The sequence below is a fragment of the Cyanistes caeruleus genome, chromosome 21 (genome assembly GCF_971803275.1).
Source record: "Cyanistes caeruleus chromosome 21, bCyaCae1.hap1.1, whole genome shotgun sequence".
NCBI lineage: Eukaryota > Metazoa > Chordata > Aves > Passeriformes > Paridae > Cyanistes > Cyanistes caeruleus.
Genome location: NC_141721.1, coordinates 3,375,471 through 3,399,808, shown reverse-complemented (window position 1 = coordinate 3,399,808; position 24,338 = coordinate 3,375,471). Strand labels below are relative to the sequence as shown.

Genomic DNA, 24,338 nt, shown 5'->3' with positions numbered 1-24,338 from the left:
GGGCCGGCACCCCGCGGCGGCGGCGGGGAGCGCCCGCCCGCCCGGCCGGCACCACAGCGCCCCCAGCCCCCGCCGCTCCGCGCCTGCACCGCCAGCCCGCCCGGCGCCCCCACACAAAGTCCCAGCACTCGGTAAACTTTCCCCGGCTCCCGGCGGAGGAAAAGCGGCGGGGACGCGGCGGCGGGAAGGGGGCAGGCGGCGGGGAGGGAGAGGGAGGAGGCGGGCGGGGGATGAGCGGCGGCCGCCGGGAGTCCCGCCGCGCCCGGCGCCCCGCACGGCCCCGCCGCCGGGGGGGAGCGCGGAGCGGGGAAAGAGCAGCCCGGGACGGAGCGGGCGAAGCGGCGGCAGCCCCGGCAGCGGCGGCTCCGGCGCCATCTTGGGCTGATCGATGAATTGAACAAAGAGGATCAATTTCCGATGGGGCCGGTGATCGATGGCGGGGGGGGCGGAGGGAGCGGAGCGCCGCGGCCGGGCGGAGCGGGGGGTTCCCTTTAGGCGGCGCGGGCCGGCAGCGGGAGGAGGAGGGGGAGGCCGGGCCCGAGGGAAGGCGGAGAAGGGAGGGAGAGGGGGGTCCGGCGGCGCGGCCCGGCCGGTGCGGCGAGCGGGGGAGCCTGACCTGCAGCTGCTGTAAATCAAAGCGCTTCCAATATTGAAACATCGATCCCACATTGGCCGCCATCTTGAGACATATTGAGACAGAGTGAGCGGCTGATAGAGAGAGAGGGGCTGGAGTTCAGGAGCCGGGAGGGAGGGGGAGGGAGGGAGGGAGGGAGAGAGGGAGGGAGCCGGCGGGAGGGGGGAGGAGGGGCGGGGGGGCAAGGGGGAGGGAGGCGGGCAGGGAGCGCCCAAATCCCGGCCTGGAGCCCGCCCGGAACACGGACTCAGCCCGCGCGCTCCCGGGGGGGAAGGGGGGGGGGGGCAGGGGCGCCGCGGCCGCGCGCTCGCGGCGACCCCGCGGCCCCGGCCCGAGGGAGCCGCGCCAGGAGGGGCCGCGGGACGCGCGCGGGGACGCGCGGGCGGAGCGGGGCCGCGCCGGGCGGGGGGATGCGGGGACAACCGCTCCGGGCGGGGGAACGCGGGGACAGCCGTGCGGGGGGATGCGGGGATGCCGCGCCGGGGGGATGCGGGCCGGGAGGGGTGCGGAGCCCCCGCGGGCGCGCTGCGGGTTCGTGGCAGCGCATCGCCCGGCAAATGGTGCCCGGAGCGGCGGCGGCGGGGGGGAGCCCGCTCGGGGAGCCGCGGGGCTAAAATTAGCCAAGTGCGGAGAGTTTAGGGGAAACAACAATGAAAAAGTGCATGGAGGGCAGCCGGTTGCCGGTGTCCGGGGCGGTTCGGGAGCGCCTGGAACGGGATTTCTTCAGCACGGACAGGAGCGCCCTGCCAGGGCCGGTGCCGCCGGCCGCTGCCGAGGGGAGACGGATCACACGGAGGCTGGAAAATCAGATCCCAGCCCCGCGCAGGATATCCATAGAAACGGAGATTAAAAGGATGAAATAACTTATTTTGTTCTAAACAATAATGTTGCTATAAATACGAACATTTTCCTTGTTCCCTTCCTGAAAAGCGCAGAACATTTTAGCAGGCTCATCTCCTAACGTAATAAATCGGTGTACACACACAGCCTGCAGATACCTTGCCCCCCTCGAAAGCATTCCCTGGTTTTGGTGGGAAATGGGCAAACCCACGGTCTGTACCTGTCCCCTCTGGAATCAATAAGCTGCATGGTATTTTTCCAAATACAGCTACTTTCGCTGTTTTGCACTTCATCTGTAAAGGGAAAATATCTCTTTCCCCCCCCCCCAAAGTGAGCGATTGTAGATTTTTTCTCAAATTGTATTTGATCACCGAGTGAATTTAGTGTTCGCTCAAGTCCGTGGGCTGACTGCTTGGAAATGGCTCTGCCTGTCTTTGGAGAAGTTACGGCAGAGACAGCGGCAGAGCAATTGCCACAGATTATTTCCCAATCTGCTGCCGGCCTCCTTTGGAAGAGAACCATCATTTCAGCCTCCATTTCCACTTTTTGCTGAGGCTGCTGCTTACAAAGATACTAATTGCGATGGCGGGTTTTATGTTAATGGGTTCCACGTAATGATCAGCCCGACGACTACAGACCTTCAGATTGTTGGTTGGCTGCGCTGGGAATAAAACTAATGGCATTTGGTTATGAAAATGTCAGATCTCTACATGGTGATCTGAACTGGGGGCTCAATGAGACCGAAATCCAAGAGCCTCCACGCGACTGCCGTGGGGCTGGACCCAGGGATGCCCTTGGACAAGGGAACTCCTTCTCCCCCAGCAGTGCTGTGCCTTGGGGGAGGGCAGCTCCTTGCTGGGATGATGCTGGAGAGGATTGGGGTGCCTGGCTGGGGTCCCCCCTACTCCGGGGAGAGGGTGTGGGGTGCTGGGAGCGACAGCTGGGGACGGAGCAGGGATGGAGCTGTGCGAGCCTCCAAATTCTGACTAACGCCGTAACCGGTTTGGTAGCTCTAAAATAGGATTTTAATCCTGGGAAGCATCATTTCACATTCCAGTGATCTAATCAAAATCCTTTCCTCTAATCTCTCCATGGTCCCCCCTTTCTAGATGAAAGAGGCTGGAGTTCCTGTCTTCACCCTTTCTCCGCTGCCTCCCTGTTCTACCAGTCTGTTCTGTGTCCAGGCAACTGCAAAAAGACATTTCAAAGGCTCCTGCCGTGCCATGTAGATGTTTTCTCTTGTTAGTTTGGACTGCAGGTGTGTAAGCCTCAAGGATGAAGTATCATGGTGCTGTTTTAGGTTCGGGGCACACAGTCATGGCACAATAAATCACATAGGAACGCTCCGCTTTGAACGCGCGCGCACAGAAAAGGGAAAAGAAAAAACCATCTGACCTGAATCATTTTCTGGAAACACATCTGGTTAAAATCCAAAGTTTTAAATTGAGTAATATTTTAAAATACATTTGGTAGGTATTAAGTTACAGTGTTATAGCTGGTAATATTTATGATACTAATGTGTTAAGCGGAGGTTTATATCTGTCAAGAAATATGAATGATTGTCATATGGGGTAACAAATGAATCCTGATATAAATAACATTTCATGATATTTTTAACATTATTGTAGTCTTTTATTTTTCCACAGAAGTTACATTATTGCCAATTTGAAATAAAAGCTCTGTGGCTACATACCAAAGCTTTTAGCTATGTAATTTTGAATAAGTATGAAGCAGCACGGCTGATTTGGGGAATTACTGCGAAACCTTAACTCTGCCGGAAGACAAACGCTGAGCACCTATAATTCCTATTGTCTTCCATGCAGGATCAAGTCCCTCGTTTGCCATTTTGTGTGGCAGCAAGCCCAAGGAAATCTTGCTTGACAGCTCTGTTTTCTCAAAGTGCTGCATTTCTTCGGGCTGGATTCTGTAAAGATCCTGCAGGCTACAGAGCTCCTTGGAGCAAGCGATAATGTGCTTTGTGTTCCTGCTGAAATGTACCTGTGTACGATGGGAGAGGGAGCTTGGAAAACTGGCTGCACCCTGGCAAGGAGATGGTTGGAATAAAGTTTTCTTGTGTTATAATGTTTTGAGGAATCATTCTCATCTGTTCGTTTGAGGAAGGTTTTTCTAAAGTTAGATTTGATCTGTGTAAATGCTAACTTCTTTCAACAGGCACTAATAGAGTACTGGAAAAGGAAACACAGTGAATTTGAAGTTTAAATCTCAAATGATGGCAGCAATCAGCAATACATCCAAAATATTTGTAAGTATGTTGTACAGATTTCTTTTTAGGAATTGGATGAAAATCACATTAAAATCTGTTACTTATTAATGTCTTAAGATCTCACTGATGCAGCTCTTTAATGAACATATTTACACTTTGGGCCATCACAGAAAATTGTCCTTGTTATTCTTCATGTCATCATCTGGAATATTGAAGAAAATGGATCTTTATTCCAAAGGTCCCAAACTGGTTGGGAGCAGTTCCTTAGCACAGCTGCTCCCCTGGGCATCAGTGTGCATTCATGAGGATATTTTGGACAATGAGTCCAGTATTGATCACTGGACTTAGGCTTCTCTTTGCCTTAATGAACCTGGCTGATTTTCTTGGCCAGGACTGAAAGATGAGGTGCTGCTTCTCCCAGCACTTGTAACTTGAGTGTCTCTTCTCCAAGGATCCTTGTGGTTTATTCCTTCTCATTTTCAAACTGACTCCCAAATTTTTATCAGTTCTCCTAAAAGAGTTCCTCCAGAGCCTTCTCTGTACCCATGTCTGCTCCTTGTCTGGGCCCTTCCCTCCTCACTTCATGGCTCTCATCTTTGCATCTTCTTCAGCTGATTCTTGTCCCTGGCTGCCTGTGCCCACTGGAAAGGAACTCCTGATTCCAAAACCCCAGCCCTCTCCACTGTGGAAATGCCCTCCTGTTCACCTAAAACTGGATTTGAGATATCCTTTTCTGCTCTGTGCCATTGCCCAGCGAGATTCCACAGGGATGGCAGGGAGCAGAGACATCCAAACAGATAATTTATGTTCCTGGGAGATTTAGTCCAAATTAAGATCAAAACTCATATATGTCTTCCAAATCACAGATTTATTTTTTTTCCCAATTATTGTCGATGACTCTAATTCTGCTTGATTTATATCTCTGGTAGTAGCCAGAGGTTTTGCAGCACATAAATTGCCTGAGGGTTTGGCCAGTGATGTGGACACTGTGACATGTAGAAGCTCAGGAAAGCCCCTGAGCAGAAAATGGTTGGAAACAGAGAAAATAGCAGGGAGAAGGATCCTCCATGCCTGCACACGATTACCTGGGTGTCCAGCTGTGGTCACTCAGCTGGATGGACCCTTGTTTTCTCAACCAACATGCCAATTCCCACATTCTTTGGTAAATTGGTAGAGTTTTAGCAGAAATCATGTTGATGGCAGCACACATGATCCAAGCACAAAATCCTGTGATTTCTGTTATCCTGTGAGCACTGCACAGCCACAGATACACTCTGGCAGGTGAAGGAGAAGAAAGCAATCCTCACAGAGGGCAGGGAAAACAGCCACAATTAAAAGCAAAGTAAATTTGCGTGGTGTGGTTACTTGCTGGTTAACTCTGAAGATGCTTATGAGGATCTAGCATAACCCACAACAGATCTTCCTTGAGGATTTGTGGATTAACCCACACCAACACAAACATGGGATGGCATTGCAGTGATGTCTCTGCCATGTGCAGCTACTAAAGACCCCCAAAAGGGCTCCCACAACATTTCTCTCAAATAGCTGCTTTTCTCAACCTGTGTTCCATCCAGATGCATGGTTGTGTTTTGGCCAACATCTGGAACAGCAGAAAGAATTAGAGGAGGAAAGGATCTCTTGGGTTATGGACTGGAGCTGGACTGAGTAAATTTCATAGTGAATTTCTCTCAGGGTCTGGTTCACCCCAGCTTTAATTTCTCAGCACTGTTCTTGCCTTCTCATCCTATATCCCATGCACAGGATGGTACCAGAGCCAGGATTTTGTTGGATAGGAGGCACATCGAGCCCTTCTCTGACCTCATGCTCCAAGCAGCACTCTTCTCTCTGACTTAGGCTGGTCTTGATTTGGGAATTACCTTTTCTGCCCTCTAAAGGGATCAGCAGACAAGTTAGTAGGTTATGTTCCCAGGAAAAATTCCTACTTTTTTTTTCACTTGAAAACTTTTCATGATTTTTACCCTTTTATTGGTTTCTCTTAGAGGTTTGGGTTTTGCACATCTTGCTATTCCTATCATGAGCCCTCACCCACTTCATGCAGCCACTTCCTCACTTCAAGTTCTTGCTTTTCCCCTCTCCCTCCCTTCTCAGGTACATTTTGGCTGTGCTTTTGCCTCCACTAACTCTATCCCAGCCAGGTATTTCTCCCAATTCTCTGCTGAATCTTCAGCTCCAATATTCCACATATTACTTTGGAATAAGGATCTAAAGCCTGCATTATTAGTTTAAATGCCTTTTTGTGTTCTGAACCTCACCTGGGCTTATTCTGTTTGTCTGAGCCACTCTCCCAGTGGCAGGAGAGCTGGTTTGGTGGCTGTGGCTGGGGACAGGAGTTGTGGCTGGCTGCTGGCACAGGGCTCTTCGTGGCATGAAAGGAGTCCTTGGATCCTCCCTCAGTTTCTCCATTTCTTACAGCAACAGTGGTCACTGGGAGATCAAAATCTCGTGGTGGCTGTCAGGCACTCCACCTCGAGGGTTGCAGGGCAGGGAAGCAGCGAGGAGAAGGACGAAAAGTACAGATAAAGCAGCTCAGAGCTGCTCACTCACCTCCAGTTCCCCTTTCCCTCCCTTCCACAGAAGTGGCTGAGTGCAGAGCTGAGCTGCCTTGGCAAAGGGGAGAGAAGAAAGGTTTTTATTTCACTTTCCAAACACAAACACTTCACGTGGGATGGAAGAAGGGAACACCCCTCTGCTCCTTTCCTCCAGCTGGGCTTTCTGGTCCCATTGTCCCCCCTCGGTGGGTCCCCCACAGGCACCTACATTGTGATTTGTGGTGTTTTGGGTGTCTGAGGTGCTTTGTCCTCCAATAATGAGGGTGAGGTTTCATTTGGGGAAGCACATCTTTTCTTAGAAATACGAACACTGTGACTGACTTAGCACAACTGTGATTTTCTGCAAACACAACTGTGTTTGGGGTGGTTGCATGCGAATGCTGGGGAAGGAGAAACAGTAATTCTGAATTAATGCAGAAAGGGAGAAAATAGACACGCTTAGAGGAAGCCCTGAGTTCACTGCAGCTGTCATACACTGGCAAAACTGATGCTGTATCCCACAGGAAACATTTCAGTGTGGAGAACCTCCTGGTTGAAGGGAGCCTACCTGCGCCTGTTGTGACACACGAGTGAGCCAAAGTGCTCGGGGTAGCACATCAATCCAGTCTTTCTTTAGTAACATGTATGAAATAAATTGGGTTTTTTTCCCCCCTGGTGTTGCATCATTTCCTATTTGGTGTCCAGATGGTGACAGATTACCAAACAGAGGGGAAAAAGAAAAAAAGCATGTAATATTTTGTATCTAAACATTACCTTCTTCTTTGGAATAAAGAGATCCAGTTTTATTCTAGCCATGATTCTCCACATTTGTGGGCTGGCCCTTGTCTGCATCTGCTTGGCATTATCCTGGATTGGGGCTTTAACCTGCTATGAATCCAAAGAAATTATACAGAATTGATGGGATCACTATGAATTTCCAGGGGTGTAGGCTAGTGCAGACCACATCCTATTAATCTTGTTGTGTTCTTTCTGTAAATAACAAGCTGGATTCAGCCCAACAAGAGTAAAACAAATTGGAAGCATTCATAAAGAGAAGTAAATGGCTTTAAGATGTAAGAATAACGTATTGGTGGGTTGTCTCCAAGAATCCAGTTTTTAAAGGTACCAAAGCACACACAAAACTTTAGTTTAATGTGTTCTTAAGTGGCTGCTGTGTGGGACTGGCTGCTGAAGCAGGGCCATGGGCTTAAGACCTGCTTTCATGAAAGGATTATATAAAAAAAGCAAAAACTGCAAGAAGGAGAAAAATGTTCAAGGGCAGCCAACCTGGAGGAAACAAATATAATTTAGTTGTGTGAAGTGTTTATAAATGCAGTTTATGAACATGTATGAAGGAGTAATTTTTTACTTTTCAGACTGCAACTGTCACACAGAAAAGAAACAATTGCTTATTTGTCTTTTTCAAGGATTTTTAGAGAATACTTTGCAGTATTCTCTAGGTATCTTGACCTGCTTTTTCCTGTTTAATAGCTTTTTATTCTGTTATTCTGTTGATTATTCCAGATTAGCTTTTTGTGTGTGCTCTTTTTTATTTGTGATTGATAGGAAAACATTTACATGGTTTATCAGAAAGTGGAAATTGATTTTAAAATCTGTTCAAAGTTTCAGACTTTTACATGCATGGGCTACCAAATTTGATCTATCAGTCTCACTCTTTGGTTCTCTTGCATCATCAGAATAAATGTGAAATGACACAGAATGCCTGGAATTGCAATAATGCAGTGTAACAGAACCGACTATCAAGCTTCATATATAGATTAGATTAATGCATAAATCTAATTTGATATTTTACATTACTGGGCTAATATTTTACAGATGTAATGCCAAGTTGTTAAGTAAATGAAAATCACAGAGTCCAATTCTGAAAGGATTACTCAGGCAAAAATCCCTGCAGTCAGAGGGAGTATTGCCTGAACGAAGTCTGCAAAATTAGAACTAGAGCCATATTCCCCAAATAGACAAGCAGATTTATCTGTGAGATCTGCCCAGGAGTTGAATTCTTGTAACAATGAAAGATATATAGGGAAAACGAGCAAGTAGGTAACCTGAAATATAAGGAGAGACTGATAAGATCTGAGCAAGCACTTGTGCGGTTGGTGATGTCAACAGGAGCCCAAGTTGTTTTAATAAACTTGTTCATAGTTGTCCTATAGTATGTTTTATATACTGAAGTACATAGATCACGTAAGAGTTTAACAAGAAGAGGATTCATATTAAATTTGCACATAAAATACCTCCATGAAATATGTGAAATGCTTCTCTTTTTTATATGATTCCAATAAAACATTGATCATAAAACTCTGCCCTCCTGCTTCTTCATATCCAGTTTCAGCTGTTGCTTTGTGTTGAGAGTTGGAACTCATGACACTTGGCAGATATAATTGTGGGGCACTTCTAATTGGTGAAGAAAGACCCTGGCTCTGCTTGCTCGCTCGGGGGGTATAAATCAGGAGGAACCCCACCAGAGCTGGTGAAATGTTGCATCTCTGCAAGAAGCTGTTGGGCCAAGTGATATAAATGCTTGCAGCTCCTGTGGAACGTGCAGTCGTGGGGCTGTTTACAGCTGCTCAGGATCTGCCCCACTGGCTTGGATGGAGCAAAGCCAGGGATGATTCCTGCCCTTTACCGTGAGTTTTGCTCGGTGTTTTGCACTGTAAATTCTCCTGACTCTTGCTGCCAAGCTCAGCTCCCTCCTTCACAGTTTCATACTCTGAGTGTGAACTGATACTGGTGGAAATCCAAGGGTAAAAAAGTGGTGAGTATAAAGCACAAATCTGTAGCCTGGATCTGAGAGGAACAGCTTGACCACAGAGGAAGTTATTTGCACAAAAAGTATTCAAACAGATACGCACGGTTTACATGTGTTTAGTAAATCTTGTCTGAAAACTAGAACCAGCTGTACGGTGTGTGGAGGCCCCGATCCCAGCCCCTCCTGAGCACTGTTTTATACATGTGGATGATACATTTCCAGTCACTTTTTCCATCTTTTGATTTGGGAGCTGTTAGGGACTGAAACACGAGGAGAGTGCTTTCCATCTCTGTCTGCGGTGCTTGTCAGCATCCTCAGGTAGCTGTTCACAGCCCCTGCTCGGGGAAACATTCCCAGCACAACCCCTTCCCTCCTTCCCTTCTTCTCTCCTCTCCACTTGCAGCCCAGCAGCAGAGGTAAGGCACAAACCCCCTTGGCAGCTCAGGGGCACGAAAGGAGCTTTTCATGCCAGGCTCGCCATTATCCCACGGCATTATCCTTCGTGACGGCAGCAAAATCGATTGAGCCACTCAGATTCACTCCTAAATGAGAGGCAAACCAGGCCTGAAAGCTACATTTGCATGCCAGATTAAGAAAGTTGTAGATGCAAGCAAGATCTTTTTCCTTTTTTTCCCCCTTCTTTGTGTGTGTGTGTGTGTGTGCGTGTGTGTGTGTGTGTGTGTCTAACTATGCAACAAATTTTGTAGCTGAAATTTACATACTTCTTGATTCATGAAATTATGAGCAGCTGCTATTTTGCTACATTCTTAAATTGAAAAGGCAGCGAAGAAAAGAACAGACACATTAGGCAAACTCCATCTGCCCCTCATGTCTATCACTTCCCTTCACTCTCTCCTTTGCCAAACAGGATACAATGGTATAATCAGATGTCTTGGTTTGCCTGGGAGAGTCCCCAAATTCGTATAGCTGTCGTCTAAGACGGGATTTTTGTTTTTCAGACAACTTCTTGACATGGTCTCTTGTTCCCCCCCCTGAAATGTGGATACATATTTACAGGAGAAACAGCAGAGCACAAAAGAGCTACAGGGAGAGAATAATCTTCAGATGGTTTTCAGGCTTTTGGAGGTTCCTGGAAGTCTTCAGACATCATCTTATGGGCCTGAGGGTCACTGAGAATTAAGAAGCTTTCCTATTTTTTTTTTCTCCCATCTTTTTATTCAAATTACAGCATGGAAAGATTTTGGGGTGAAAGAGTAAAATACAGCATTTATAAATAGAAGAAATGGGGTTCACTGCTACCTTTTGCCATGAATCTGAACAAATCCAATCTACAGGTCGCTCCATGCTTGGAGAGAGGAGCTCTCTCTGGAGATGAGAACTTCTAGTCTGAAAATCTGGCCCTTACTTCACACTAAATGCCACTTTACAGATCATAACACTACATTTCATCATGATGCAAATGTTTTAATTTTCCGGTTTTGAATTAAAAGATGGAAGCTCAAAATTTTAGACCTATTTAACACCTGGTTAAACACTTAACAAACTAGTAACAGCTGAGTGCATCCCTGTTAAGTGGAGTTTTTTCCTTTTTGTTGCCCCACTTAAGAAACAGTCATTGTCATTCAGTCTCATTAACATAAATAGGTTCCCTAGGAGATGTCCCATTAAAGTGGCCATCCCTATTAAGCATGTCCCAATTAAGTAGTGTTTATTGTATGGCAGGTTCCAGACCTCAAAGCAGAATAATTTTCAGTTCCTAGAGGGAAAAATATAAGTCAAAGAAATTACATATTTAAAAAAGGCTTAAATTGATACAAACTGATAAGAGCCCAAAAAATGAAAAATGAGGGCTGACACTTCAGCCTTTTGTTTACCCTGTAATGCTGCTTTTCTGGTTTTGAGTTAAGAATGTAGCCTACACCCTAACTATGAATTTCTTGGCTTTGATTTGATTGTGTCATAACTTAATGTTTTATGACTTACAATCACATTAGTCATAGGAGTCACTCAAGTTTAGAGATGATGGAAAAGACATAGGGGATAGACAAATCCATACTGGGGAATAGTCTTGTGATTGAAGCAGTGGGCTGGGACCCAGCAGAGCCAAGCTCACTGTCCAGGCCTGTGCCAAACGGTTCTGCCTCACTGAGAGCACAGCTCCCAGACTCTGTTCACAGCATTATTTACATACCTGAACAGACATTTAAATATTATTTTGTGTGCTCCTGTGCATACATAATCTATTTTGCTCTTAATCAAGGTGGATTTAAGTCGGGGGCTTATTCAAGGTGTTAAGAGACAAGCTCTGGAAAATCTTCCTGCGTTGGCTGAGGATGATACAACTCAGTGTCTGCTGCCAAAGGCTACCCCTTATCCCCCAAATTATATTAGTGTCAGCCACTTCAGCATAAAATCCAGGTCTTTAGCACAAACCTGCCTTCAAAGAGCTGAAATTACTTGCCTTGATTTTGTCTCAAAGCAGGGGAGAAGCAGGCAGGTATCTCCTGTCTGTGCCGTGTCTGTGGGAGGTGACCTCCAGCGCAGAGACAGAGCAGAGGAGGAGGAGGAGGAGGAAGAAGAGAAGGAAGAGGATTAATGCCATGTTCAAGCACTGAAGGGAGTGCAACACATTTACACTTTCAGCCAGGGCGTTTGCACCTGCAGGAACAAGACATCCCTCATGTTGTTTTACCCCAAATTAGACAACCTGTCCTTCCTCTGAAGGAGAAGTTTTACCTGGGTGGAGTTCAATAAATAAATATTCATGTTCCAGGGCCACAAACTGAAATCTCTTCATGACAGGGCCTCCAGAATTTTCCTCAGTACAGGTAAAAATGGAAATGCAACAGATTCAAAGCTTGTCAGAAAATGGAATTTTGATGCGTACAGAGAGATGACTTCTCCGCATCACCTTTTTTTTTTGGTGTTTCAGAGAAACAGTTTGAGTCACGCCAACTTATTTTCCTTATTTAACAGAATCACAGAACTATTTAATTTGGAAAAGAACTTTGAATCCAGGTGTAAACCCAACAGTGCCAAGCCCACCATTAAACCATGTCCCTAAGCTCCTTGTCTGGAAGCTTTCATGCTTCCCTGAAAAGCAATGTACAACTGTTAAATACTTTTCCTTGGACTCAATAATCACTTTTTTTTTTTTTTAAGGAGTTATCCCCAGAGTACAGTTTCATATCAAAAGATGTGATTTGCACAATGGTACACAAGTGGTTCGCACATTTAATACACAGCCCACACTCTGAAGAACCTTAAGATTCCTTGCATTAAATAAGAGGCACAGTACTTCAAAATGAGGGTTTATGAGTAGGTGGTAAACTTTTTTCTGGGTCACTGAGTAGCAAGTGGGTGCTTTGAAAGCATCTTGCAAATCCAGGTAAGCTGTGGTTGAGAGATGCAGGTGTCCTACTGTGGTCAAATCAGAAAGACTTCTATCCTTAAGGCAGTAAAGCAATTACACCTGGTATCCTCATATCTTACTTCCAGTAAATAGGTGTAGAACAATGTGGCTTTGTAGTGCCCAGTAATAATATCAGGAGTTGGCAGCAAGAGGCTCTGAGAGTCTTTGCAGAGTTTGCTGAAACCCTACATCACTGTGAGCAGGAGAAATGGCTCTCAGTGCTCAGGGGTTCATCTCAGAACCAAAATACCTGTGTAGAACTCCAAAGCTCTATTTCTACAAAGTTCTGCTGTGTAGAACTCCAAAGTCTGCATGAGCAGGGTGAGGATCAGCACGGGAAGTTTGCTCCCCCTACTCAGAGTGTCTGGTTGGAGGACAGAGGTTGTGCTTACAACAGTACCTGTCTGGAGGGAGTGCAAAACCAAACCAAGGCTCCAAAGAGCTGCTGCCCTAAAGAAAACTTCAAACCCAGATCTGAGCATGGTGTTCTGACTCCCCAACTCACCTGCTCTTTGTTCAACAGCAATGCTGTAATAGCACTTGCTTAAGCTCCAAGCAGAAGTCGTGTCAGTATTTCTGGTGTGAGACCATTTGTGTGGGGTTTAGAATTGTCCAGGAGTTCCAAAGCAGGAGCCCACGGCAGCAGAGAAGACTCCAAAGGGTCCTGGTGCAGAAAGGAAAGCCCAGCCATGTACCTGTGTAAGACTCCAGTGTATTCTTTCAGCTCTGACACAAATCAACTGCAGGGCACTCTGACACATCCCAACCTTTCAGAGTGTATTTTTTGAGCTCAGCTCATTATCTGAGCCTCCATTCAGATGCTCTCAGCACAGATGCCTTCCTCATCAGCTCTGCACTAAAACATACAGTAAGTGAAATTCTGCCATATGTTAATACATATGTTTCAGTTTCAATAAGCATTTGATGCACGGCTGTTTTTATTTTTTTTTTCCCAGGCAACAGAAATTACAGAGTTTATACTATTACCTTCCCTCTTTATTTAAATGTACTAGTGAGCTTAAATAAACTAATTAAAGTAAGGTTAGCTGCATGCAGCATAACCTGTCACAATGGTGGAAATATGTATCAATTCTTAATGGTTCAGCATTTATCTGCTGGGTCCAAACCAGCTGGGGATGGCAGAGTCAAACTGTCTGAGACTCTCTGTGATGTTGTAAAATGATGGAGAGGCAGATAGCCTGGAGAAAAGGTGTAACCAGGATTTTCACTTCATCCCCACCTCAAATTTTCCCATCTGGCATATCACAACATAATGATGTGAGTGATGTCATCAAACTGAGAGAGGATCTGAATGGGGCAGTTTTCTCCTTTACTGAACTTTGTAAGCTGGCCACAAATTGTAATTAGCAAGTGTCTACAGTTTATTCCTGGCAGAGGCTCAGTCCGTTTTCCACGGGCTGGAATCAGTCTGTTCAGCCACCACAATTCTTTTTGTTTGTTTGTTTGCAAATAAACTCTTGGAAAGATCCTGGGCATATTATGAGATTTACAGATCAGTCGCTCTGCACAAGCACAGTGCTTTTACAGCAGTGCAACACCTCTGAGTAATGCTTTTGATTTAACTAGAGCTACCCTAGATTTGCACCATTGTGGGAGCCAGATTAGGCCCCATAACTCTTGCACACAGACTTGAAAGCATCCAAGCAGTTATGAATGAGAGCAGCATTTGCAAGATAGAACAAAGAAAAACCAGCCAAAAAAAATATCCAACTTACATCAGCTTTGCCTGCTGGATTCTTTGCTTTACAGCTAGAGAAATATCCAGGCAGACCCTCAGCTAGCAGAAGCTGGCACAGCTTTGTTAAAAATCAGTGGAGCTTTGCTGATTTATATCAGCTGAGAATCACTATCTGCCCCAATGCCCAATGACAAAATGAGGCATTGAAATAGAGTGGGAAGGCAATAGGGTTTATCTATGGTTACAGCATTAAAGCAGCATCATAAGATAAACTAATTTTGTGTAAAGCTTTAAAAAAAAAATAAAGAAAAAAAAAAAAGAAGCTGTCTGTGGGGATACAGCATGGACTTGGCTTTCTCAGTGTTGGCTTCTGATCGCTGTGCCAAGACTGGCATCTTCACTTCCCTCAACAAATCAGCATTGCTGCTGCAAACTCTTCATTGACTGCCAATGCTGTGCTACCAATAATTCACCACGATTGAGAAATGTCTCTGCTTTCCCTCTGCACAAGAGTGTTTGCTCCTGCATGCCTGGATCTGTTCAGTTACTTACTTTATGAACTTTATTAAAAAGAATCAAAGGATTCTTTTGGGTTTGTTTTTCATAAAATGTCTCAAGCATTTGATAAATAAATAATCTTCTACTTAAAATGGGCATGAATTCCCTAAAGACTCAGCGTTACAAGCAGGTATGTGCCAAGCCCAGCTCTCCTCCAGGGGGATGTATATATCTATATACCTGTAATTATAGGCTGATAATTATATAATTCCCTCTATGTATATCATCATTTGTGAATAACTCGGTAAGCTGGCAACACAGAAGGGCGGGACTGTATCGTAAGCTAATAAAAAAAAGCAATTATATTTTCTTTCTGATCCAGTTCTCACCTTCCCAGTGAGATTGGGGCATTGTGCAATAAGTGAGAAATGAGGAACCTCGGAACACTTGGAAGCAAGATAAGCATCCAAATGCCTGACTCTGTCATTCAGAGCTCAGCCGAACTGTTTCACTCAGGAAATTATGGGCTGCCATGGGAACAAAGGTCCCTTCCCAGATTACCAAAAGGAGTCTGAAGTGGGTCAGAAATGTTATAAGAATAGGCTTTCAAATAGCATTTATATTATTTCCCAGGTTAATACATGTTTGAATCTAAGCACTGAGGCTAATGTGAGCGATGTCATTTCAGCTTTATGCAACCCCTCCCAGCTGTACGTGCAGTTCACCTCCAAAATGAATCCTAGGAGAAGCTCTCTCCACAGTCTAGCCTGCATCTCTCACCTCTTGTTTTATAATAACTTTGCAAACAGCTGAAATAGGGACCATTTGTAATCTATGTTGATGCAGAATCCTGCAGAAGGTGCTTTTAGAGCTGACATATCAGAAATCATAAAATTTTACATAAGCCTTAAAAATTCAATAAATTATGAACAAGCGCTTTTGTTTTCTAATTTACAGTGTTCATGCAAGTCTCTAATTCCTTTCCAAGATACACAGAAGTGTGTCCTCAATTGAACCCTAATGTACACCCACTATCTCACACTCCAAGTCCTTGGGATGGCTCATCCTCTGTAAAGCCTGGAAACAGAGCCCAGTGTTGGGGTAGGATCGAGCCTCCAGTACGTAAACCAGAAATGGAGCAAATCTGAGTGTGCAGGAGATAATTTAAGCAATAAAGAATTAAGAAAATAAAGCGCCAAATTTTATCAATTCTGGTAAATTATTGGTAGCACAGCACTGGCAGTCAATGAAATGCCTGCCAAAATTGTGTTGATTTGTCAAAGGAGGAAGAGAAGACAATCCTGGCTGAAGAATTCTGTGCCATGGAAAAGAGAGAAAGGCAGTGTTGTAATAAAAGTAAACTTTTAAAAACAGTCTGTCCTTAGAGCTCTAAATGAAGGATAATTTTTTTGGGGGGGTTCAGATACTGGGAGCACAGATCACCAAATTCTCTGTACCATTTATTACAGCTCTCTGTCCCTGTGTCCCAACCAGAACTGCTTTACATGTGAAATGAAAGTGGCTGGAGTGGGACAAATGTAGATGCAAGCTCTCTGTTTGGAGCTGTGCTGGTTATCTCACTCCTCAGGTCCTACTCAGCAGAAACCAAATCAGTATCATCAGAGAGTTTATTTGCACTGGAGTCTCTGTGGCTGTTGCACACTCCTGAGAGGGCTGCGGGATGCTTTTCCTATTGTGTCACTATTACTGCTTTGCCCTGCAACCAGAAAAATCATAAATGAAACGTGGCTCAATCATAAAGGTTCTGCCTCTGGTTCAGCAGAGGGTGGAAGCATATCCTGAATTTAAACATCCAAGGATCAGGGAGGCTCCTCATCAACTCATAGCTGAGCATGTGCTTGTTACTTTGCTGCATCAGAAAAGCTGGTGATGAGAGGTTTGAATGAGGCTCGAGATAAAGTTTCTGGTTTGGGTTATCTGTCCTCTGTTTAAGCAGGTGCCAGAAGGCAGAATGCACCCAGAGAAGCAACAAAGGTGCTCGAGTTTTGGAAGAGATTAGACCCCCTTCCTCACATGGTTATAGTCCATAACAAGGTGACAAGGATGACCCCAGCTGTACCTGCAAGCAGGTTCTGTGTATTTCCCACACTCACCTTTGGAAAGGTTTCTCTTGCCCACGTTCAGCTCATACCTGTGTCTGTGGGCTCATGAAGTTGTGGGTGTGAAAGGGAACACTCAGCCACTCCTGAGTGTTGCAAAAGTGAAATGGTTCCGTTTTCCCTGCCTTTGACAAAAATGATTGCCATGCTTTTCTACACCTCACAGATAATTAATATATCAAAGGACTCTGAAAGTCTATACTTGGAAAATAAACAGTTTCACTGAGGAATATGTCCACAGCCCTAAAGGAAAAAAATCTTGTTTGGATAACATTAAAGTCTGAAGGACTGAAAGTTGGCTGTTGCATGCAATAGAGTAATTCAGTGACTGAGAGAAGTCTGTGTGATAACATCTACTGAGAGTGGTGTACTGTCAATTCAGAGCACACCAGGACAGCTACTGAAGTGGGTTTTATTTGAGAGAGGTTTTTTTTTTTTTTACTCTTTGAATCAATAAACCTAAGCTGGCCTAAAATAACTTAAAATGTTTTAAAGAAGTATGGTAGACATATACTCATTCCCCTCCCAGAAGTCAATGTGATACTCACTGAACAGGGCTGGAACAGAGCTCACGTGTTCTTGCTTCTATAAAACTCTGCTTTATGCTCCCTCCCATGCACAGGGCAGTACAAAATGCCACAGCAGCACTTTCCTAGTGTTCTATGGTCAAGGACACTAAATGTCTTCACAAGCTGGAATGAATATTGGCAAAAAAAAAATCTCTGTAAAAAGGTTAGGAATTTATATGACAGTATAATGGGGAAAAAAAATCAGACTCAGTTGATTAACAAAGTTTGTCAAGAGTGTCCCAAGTTGTATTTATTTCTTTGTTCAAGGTACATTAGATTAGTAGTATTCATTAGATTTTAAGAGATATTAAACAACCTAGAGCTCCTGTTGAGTTTATAGCAGTAGTAATTCCTAGAAATATGTATATAGTTACCATAAATGTGGAATATTAATGTGATATTCTACTCTTGAAAAAGGGATAATACACATCTTAAAATATCAAGGTTTTGGGCGTTGTCTGTATTTTTATTAACCAGACTAAAATTTGGCTGCAAAAATTGACTATTGTAGAGCCAGTGCAGCTCTGGAGAAGTGAGAGAGCATTTGCACATCTCCTGTCTCATGAGCAAAATGATGAGTGCTCTCCTCAGGTACATCTGCTGCTTTTTAGTTTTCAGCTGTCCAGGTTCAGTTAACCAAGTCTGGCATCATTCACCCCTTTATTAAATCATGTATTCAATGAAACTGTTCAAGGCCAAATGATCTTTGTTTGCATGGCACTAACAATTCAGCACTTTGAGCAGAAATAAAGGAGTGAGGAGTCAATACTTGGAGAAATAATTGTGTTTTGTGCAAAGCTCTCCTGCGGTGGCAGGAGAGAACGATAGAAATCTACCTGTTCCCAAGGTGAATTGCTTGAGAATCTCATCTTCATAGGGTGGGGGCATTGCAGGATGGGGAAGGTGAGAAGTTTCTTGCATTTCTGAGGGCTAGTCTGGGCTAATTCCTTTGTGCTTGTCGGGAGGTATCAATTCCTGAAAAGGGAGTTTCCTTTCTCTTTCCTGTGACTCGTCAGGACGGTGCCTACACGCTTAACATATCTACATACGGGCTGGCTTCCCCGCCTGCTTGGTGCCTACTGGCCCCACTCCCTTATCTAATCAAGGTTCAATCAAAGTTAATTAGGGATCTAGTTTTCTGTTCCTGCATTAGGCGTAAAGCAAAAGAAGCTCCTGGGCATATCTGATCAAGGAGCTGATCTGTGTTATAACTATGTAATAACTGGCACAACTGTGTAATTACAATACAGCCCTATCTCAGGTTACATCATTATCATTATGCTTAACACTAAAACAAAGTGTGGTTATCATGATTGGTGTCAACACATTTGTGATGTGCCACCCAGGAAGAGGAGGATATACACATGTCACCCAAGCCCTACTTGAGCCTGGAAAAGTTTGTTCCTCCATACAGGGCATAAGGAGAAGAAGAAACACACAAAACACTGACTGTTGGGGGTTAAATTTAACCTTTCTTTACCCTTCCTCTTCCCTTCCTTAGCCAAGACTTTCACTTGTCAATGAGGACTTGACTCTGCAGTCACTGATAATAAAATGTAATCTACCTCCGGGTGTCTGTAGTCTATTTCCACAGGGGAGAGGTCTGCAAAGTTCCAAGAGCAGTGTTAACTCAAAGGCTTTGCACTGAAAATGTGTTTTTTGGTTCTATTTTTCTGCTTAAATGATAGTTTAATGAACTAATATGTATCTATAAAAGGAGATGCTGTGGAACTTGTAAGAAGTACAATTCACTTGAAGGATTGAAAATACCGTTTCTGCATCTTCTGCTTCTTGCTGAGCTGAGTTATAAAAGCCATATTGCACAGCTTTTAGCCACTAATATTTATGTGCAGTCTTAAATATCAGCAGCTTCAGCCATTTTTTGTTAATGATAGGTCTGGTGTGATTTCTTAGCTAAAGACAGCTCCCTTAGCTTACCTCATATCATGGCATCTGGTATCTCTAATTGGAATCATTTTCATAATAACCATGAGCAATATACATTACCATCTAAATATGAAGGCTGACTGCAATACAGACTTGTCTACAGCTTTTTAAGTATCCAGGATCCTGTCCAAAGCCCCTTAGACTCCAGGGAAAGACTCCTGCTGATGTGTCTTATCTAAATTAGGTGCAATGTATCAAAAAACTCTCCTAGACTCCATATAGGAAAACAGAAATCTATTCAATAATAATGTTTCAGTGCAACTCTGTCAAACCTCTCCAAAGGTGGTGTCCCACCGTGCCACTAAATCAGGCCTAATTCAGTCAGGATTTAGATACTTGTACAACTTGAAATGCCAGAGTAGCTCTGCAGATTTTTAGGGAACTTCAAGGCATTCAGCAGGTTGTCTCTCACTAGTTTACTACTTATGAGTGCTTAATTGATAAAAAATTTCACTGTTTCATTGTTAGTAATAGAAAATTACCTAATTCATACAGAAACACATACTCAATGCTAGTTTTTATGGTGGTGTGATCTTGTTTTGAATTAATTTCAGAAAAAAACTTGCACCTATGTAACAATCATAAATTCCTAAGGTATCCACAGCCAAAGTTTTCAGCTCCTCATTTACATTTATTTATCATAGACATTTATGTTATGTTCCAAGTGTGATGTGTTATATTCATCACAATCAGCAGTTCTCAATAAGATAAAAATACATTAATTCACCTCAATCTAGAGAGTTTCTCCAAAAGGGACAAGAAATCCTACTGTCAAATTAAAAGGAAAAGAAGGGATTAGAGTCCCCTAACAACTGCACACACAGAGTTTGTTTAAACTGAAATTTTACATAAAAAGGTGCAAATGCTTTTTAAAAGAACTATCCCAGATTGCATTTTCTTGCTCTCTCCCATATAATTGTAAACAGCTTTGATTTCAAAGGGAAAATCAGACAATTATTTTATAATGAGAGGTGTGGTCTAGTGATTCGAGCATCAGACTGGCAGCCAAAAACCACTGGAGTTTTAATCCTGGCTCTGACACTGACACCATCTACTGCCTTGGGCTAATCACCATGGGTTTGACTGAGATCTGCTCCCTGTGGGTGCAAGAGTCAGGGACAGCTGCAGAATTCCTGATTCAGAGCTCCAGAGATGAGCAAGAACCTTCCTTGTGCTGCACCCAGCTCCTGTCCCTGAACTGCAGGGCACCATCCCTGACCAGAGGAAGACATTAAACCCACACAATTTCACCTCAGGCAAGCTGAGGTTCAGGAAAGCCATAGCTGCTAAGTGCTGTCAATAAAAGCTTTAAAAGCTCTTTGCATAAGCATATTTGAGTAGGTCTGTGCTTTGAAGAAAGCCTGCTGCTTAGGTCGAGGGATGAGTAAAGCCAGTCTTGCCTTTAGAACACTCCCGACACCTGGGGAGATTTTTATTTCCTTTAAGAACCTTGTAGTTAAATTTTTAGTCATTGTTTTCTTTCTTCCTGTGTGCACCCATCCCCCAGTGACCCCCAGCTTTTCCCTGTCCTTTGCTTCTGACTACAATTCCTCCTGTCTCATTGAGTTGTCTGATTTCTTATCCTTGATTAATACAAACACAGACAAAACCCTCATCCTTGGGGTTTTTAATTGGAAGGTTGATAGCCTTTTCCTCTCTGCCTGTACATTTTCCATCACTTCAACTTCCTTGAGGTCCACAGACAGACTTTCAATCTCCCCCTCATATTCACCATCATGTTCTTGATCTTTGCTTCCTTGGGGCTTGACTCCTTCTAATATAAATGTTAGGCATCTTGCCATTTCAGATGACAGATCAGCTCTTTGATGTGTCTAATTATGATGGAGAGGGGGCAGAGGAAGCAGGACCTCCTAAAGCCAGGATAAATTTGCTGTCCATACGAGCTCTGATCAGCAATGTGTCCCTCTGCTTCCCCTCTGGTACGTGACAGCATGCTGGCCTCAAATCCTGCCCGACCCAAAAGAGTTCAGTGAACACCCTGCACAAGGGAAGATTTTATTTTTGAGCCTTTCTGATTTGAAAGAGGAAATCTGGCAGCAGCCAGGGTGCCAGAATGATAGGGAGGGGAAGCAGAATGGGGAGTTCTACCTCAACTTTGCATGGCAAAAGCAGAGGTGGCTGACTGAAAGCAATCTAGTGACAGAACCTTGTTCCTCCACCTCACCTCACTCCCTTTCTTGCCTGCACAGAGTAGCAGCAAACTGACACTCAGTGTTTATGTTGATGCTTTGCAAAAGCCATAAAATTCAACCCCACAACCCATTTCTACACTGAATTTTCAGTTTGGTTTTAGGGATGCTGTTTAGCAGCTGTGCTGCTCTGAGGGCCAGAAGCTTCAGAGCACAGCAGGCTTCAGTCACTTCTCTTGTTCTGAAGTAATTGAGACACTTTCAGAGCATCCCATACCAAGTTCTTTCACTTTGGTTAAGAACCAAAGTTGTGGTGAAGCAGGCTGGAGTTTGAGACAACCAGAGCTCTCAGCTGATGTTCAGGACCCCACCATCATTCCTCTCTATGTTTGGGGAGAAGCCCTTGCTCAGTAGAAGATTGGACAGGCCATTTAAGGCTGAAACCTTTCTAAGGGCTGTAGTGCTGAGCTGTACAGCTCCTCTGGCACATGTTTGCCCACAGAACTGATGTACAGCTTCTACCTGTGCAGCAGAGACGTGGCTGCCCTGCTCAGACCAGGGCTCAGTTGAGTTGTGTGCTTTATAAAAACATGAAAGACCACGGTCCTGGCCCTGAGGTACTTGAAGTCGTTAGCAAATCTCACAGACACTTCTTAACATGAATTTATTGTTGATCTGTCTGCCCCAGAGCTTGAAATTCTTTATCTGTCAAACAGGCATAGCAGGAGTTTCAGCATTTCTTCCCCTTATAATACCCAGCTAATATGCTTCAAGCCTGACCCACAATGATCATCTCCTGAGAAGAAAGTTTGGTTTAGTCTTCCTCCTATTCAGCATTCAGCCCTTGATCCTTCTACCAAAATGGGAAATCAGTACTAGTGAAATGAACACTGATCAACACTGACAAAACCTTTCACCTCATTTCTTGCGGTAAGCTGGGGTTGCATTTGTGCTGCTGTCCTTGAGCAAAGTCTTGAGTGGAAAGGTTCCTCCCACCTCTCTTACTCCTTCACTTTCCAGAGCAAATGCAGAAACCTGCTTTAAATGGAACAGCCCTCAGGTGAAGGGAAGCAATGTTCCAGTGTGCAGTGACAGTCTGAAAGGCAGCAGGGAAGGGGATCTCTGTGCAGCAGTGGTGGAGGGAGGGCAGGGAACATCTATCAATATTTACTGAGCAGCATTGTTTTCCATTTGGTGTTTCTCAGCCTTTCCTCTTTACAGAATAAAGCCCTGTAATAGCTTTGTCCTTATCCCTGTGCATTGCCAGGCAAGAAACACAGTTTCTGGCTCTGATGTTTGTTGACAGGGCTGAGGAAGATTGTGGAAGCCTTTCTCTCCATGGGTTCTCTCCACACACCCCAGATAAGAGATTAATAGTTTCTGAAAGCATCTCCACCCTACAGAAAGGTCACCAGAGTCCTGGGGAAGATGAATAACTGGGGGTTCATCAAGGCTCTGTAGTAACATGGGAAGGACCTCTTCCAGCAAAAATATTGCCAAAAATTTCTTAACAGTGGCAGTTTCAGAGGAGCTGAAGGTAGGCAGGTGATGTTCTGGGTTGTCATTTTTCACACACTGCAACACAGTCCCATCACTTCTACAGGTGTATATTTTTAACAGTTTTGTTTGCATCAAGTGCTCGTCACTGTGTGGCCTGTGACCTGTGGGACGTGCTGATTGAGGCTGTAGGAGAATATGTCCCTGTCACCTTATCTCCCATAGACAGTCAGCTGTCTTTTGGATTCACTTGGAGCTGTGAGTTTGGGATGATTTTGCTTTAGTTATTTTATGCCAACTTTATGACCTTAATATTTATTGTTCAGGCTCTGGACAGTAGAGCTAATTAATGTGTTTTGTACTCTAAAGTATCTTCTTACTGTTTCACACATCTTTTGGGGTCTGATACACTGAGACCCTTTTTCCAACAGTATTTACTTCACCGTAAAGTAGAATACATCTACCAGGAAAACTACCAAGAGTTCAACTGGAGCAGTGGAAAAATCTCTTCAGTTTTTCCATTCCCTGATTTAGGCTGGGGTAGCTACATTGCCACATGTGCTCTTTCGAAGTAGATTCCGTACATTTGATGTGTACACGCAGATATGTGCAGACACACAGTACAGGGCATTATCCTAAGTTGCAAAATCAAATTACCTGTGCTAATATTCATTTAAAGACATAATGTGAAGTAGTTGTATTGCTGGAAAGAGAGGGAAAAATGTCGAAATGGACCAATGAAATTCTGTCAGATTATCATAAACTCCCAAACCTAAGCTACAAGAATAGCTGATCCTGACAGATGCTTGTGGTTGGAGTGCCCACATAGGGAGAAGTCTGATTATGTGTCGGGTGGGAGGCAAAAAGACAGAGGAAAGTTGATTTGCTTTATCCTGTCAATCTAATGATTCACTTTGCAGGTCACACTTTATCTACACACAGTGTTTATTTAGACAATGAAACCATCAGTGTCATTGATAGAATCTAACACGCCAACAGAGATATTTTACTTTCTTGGTATTTTTTATTGTTGCTGGAGTATGTAATCCTGCCACAGAAGACTTTTTATGGAAATAATATTTTGTTATAAGCACTATCATCGTGTATTGTAATTATTATTTTGTTTTACCCTGCCCACACACAAAGCTGTTTGCATTATATTCCATTGAAGGATACATTTTAAGTTCTCTCTGGTAGTCATGAATAATGTAAATTGACAAGAACTATTATGGAGGCAGGTAGACAAAGAAACAGAAAGTTAAGTGGTTTCCTTTCTTTTTATGGCAGAGTGACATTTACCTGTAAGTGCATTTGATTTTAACACAATAGGATGAGTCTCTGCTGTGCTGGATTAGGATTGAGGCATGCGGAGGAGTTCAGATAAAGAGTGGGCACTGAGAAATGCCCTCACCAGACCTCTCCAGGGAGGGTACTTCAGCAGCAATAGCATGTCAGAATGTCTTTTTTT

The 24,338-nt window shown here is 44.2% G+C and overlaps 1 protein-coding gene and 2 long non-coding RNA genes across 26 annotated transcripts in view; 1 reads left to right on the top strand and 2 right to left on the bottom strand.

The window, feature by feature from the left end:
- CUX1 (cut like homeobox 1) overlaps positions 1-972 on the bottom strand; it is a 264,103-nt gene extending 263,131 nt beyond the window's left edge. For 17 of the 20 annotated variants that reach the window (XM_086859033.1, XM_086859036.1, XM_086859050.1 and 14 more), the window contains exon 1: positions 617-937. In XM_086859033.1, the coding sequence (XP_086715159.1) occupies positions 617-679 (63 nt within the window). In that variant the 5' untranslated portion in view covers positions 680-937. Of the gene's footprint in view, positions 1-616 lie in introns of all 20 variants that reach the window. The other 3 variants (XM_086859056.1, XM_086859038.1, XM_086859035.1) reach the window with 3 other exon arrangements.
- Positions 36-3,556, top strand: LOC111937688 (uncharacterized). 2 transcript variants are annotated; one of them, XR_015278391.1, is made up of 3 exons: positions 36-131; positions 2,584-2,732; positions 3,298-3,556. It is a non-coding gene; the product is annotated as an uncharacterized LOC111937688 (long non-coding RNA). The 2 variants fall into 2 exon arrangements; XR_002868713.2 differs by lacking the exon at positions 36-131 and having other exon boundaries at positions 1,324-2,732.
- A 3,955-nt stretch (positions 3,557-7,511) lies between these two features.
- The window catches only part of LOC111937687 (uncharacterized), a 31,142-nt gene continuing 14,315 nt past the window's right edge, over positions 7,512-24,338 (bottom strand). Inside the window, exons 1-4 of one of the 4 annotated variants that reach the window (XR_015278394.1) lie at positions 14,127-14,214; positions 12,896-13,054; positions 11,440-11,511; positions 7,512-10,734 (exon numbers count right to left, since the gene is read on the bottom strand). This is a non-coding gene — a long non-coding RNA (uncharacterized LOC111937687). Of the gene's footprint in view, positions 10,735-11,438; positions 11,637-12,895; positions 13,055-14,126; positions 14,215-17,255; positions 17,400-24,338 lie in introns of those variants that run through there. The other 3 variants (XR_015278393.1, XR_015278392.1, XR_002868712.2) reach the window with 3 other exon arrangements.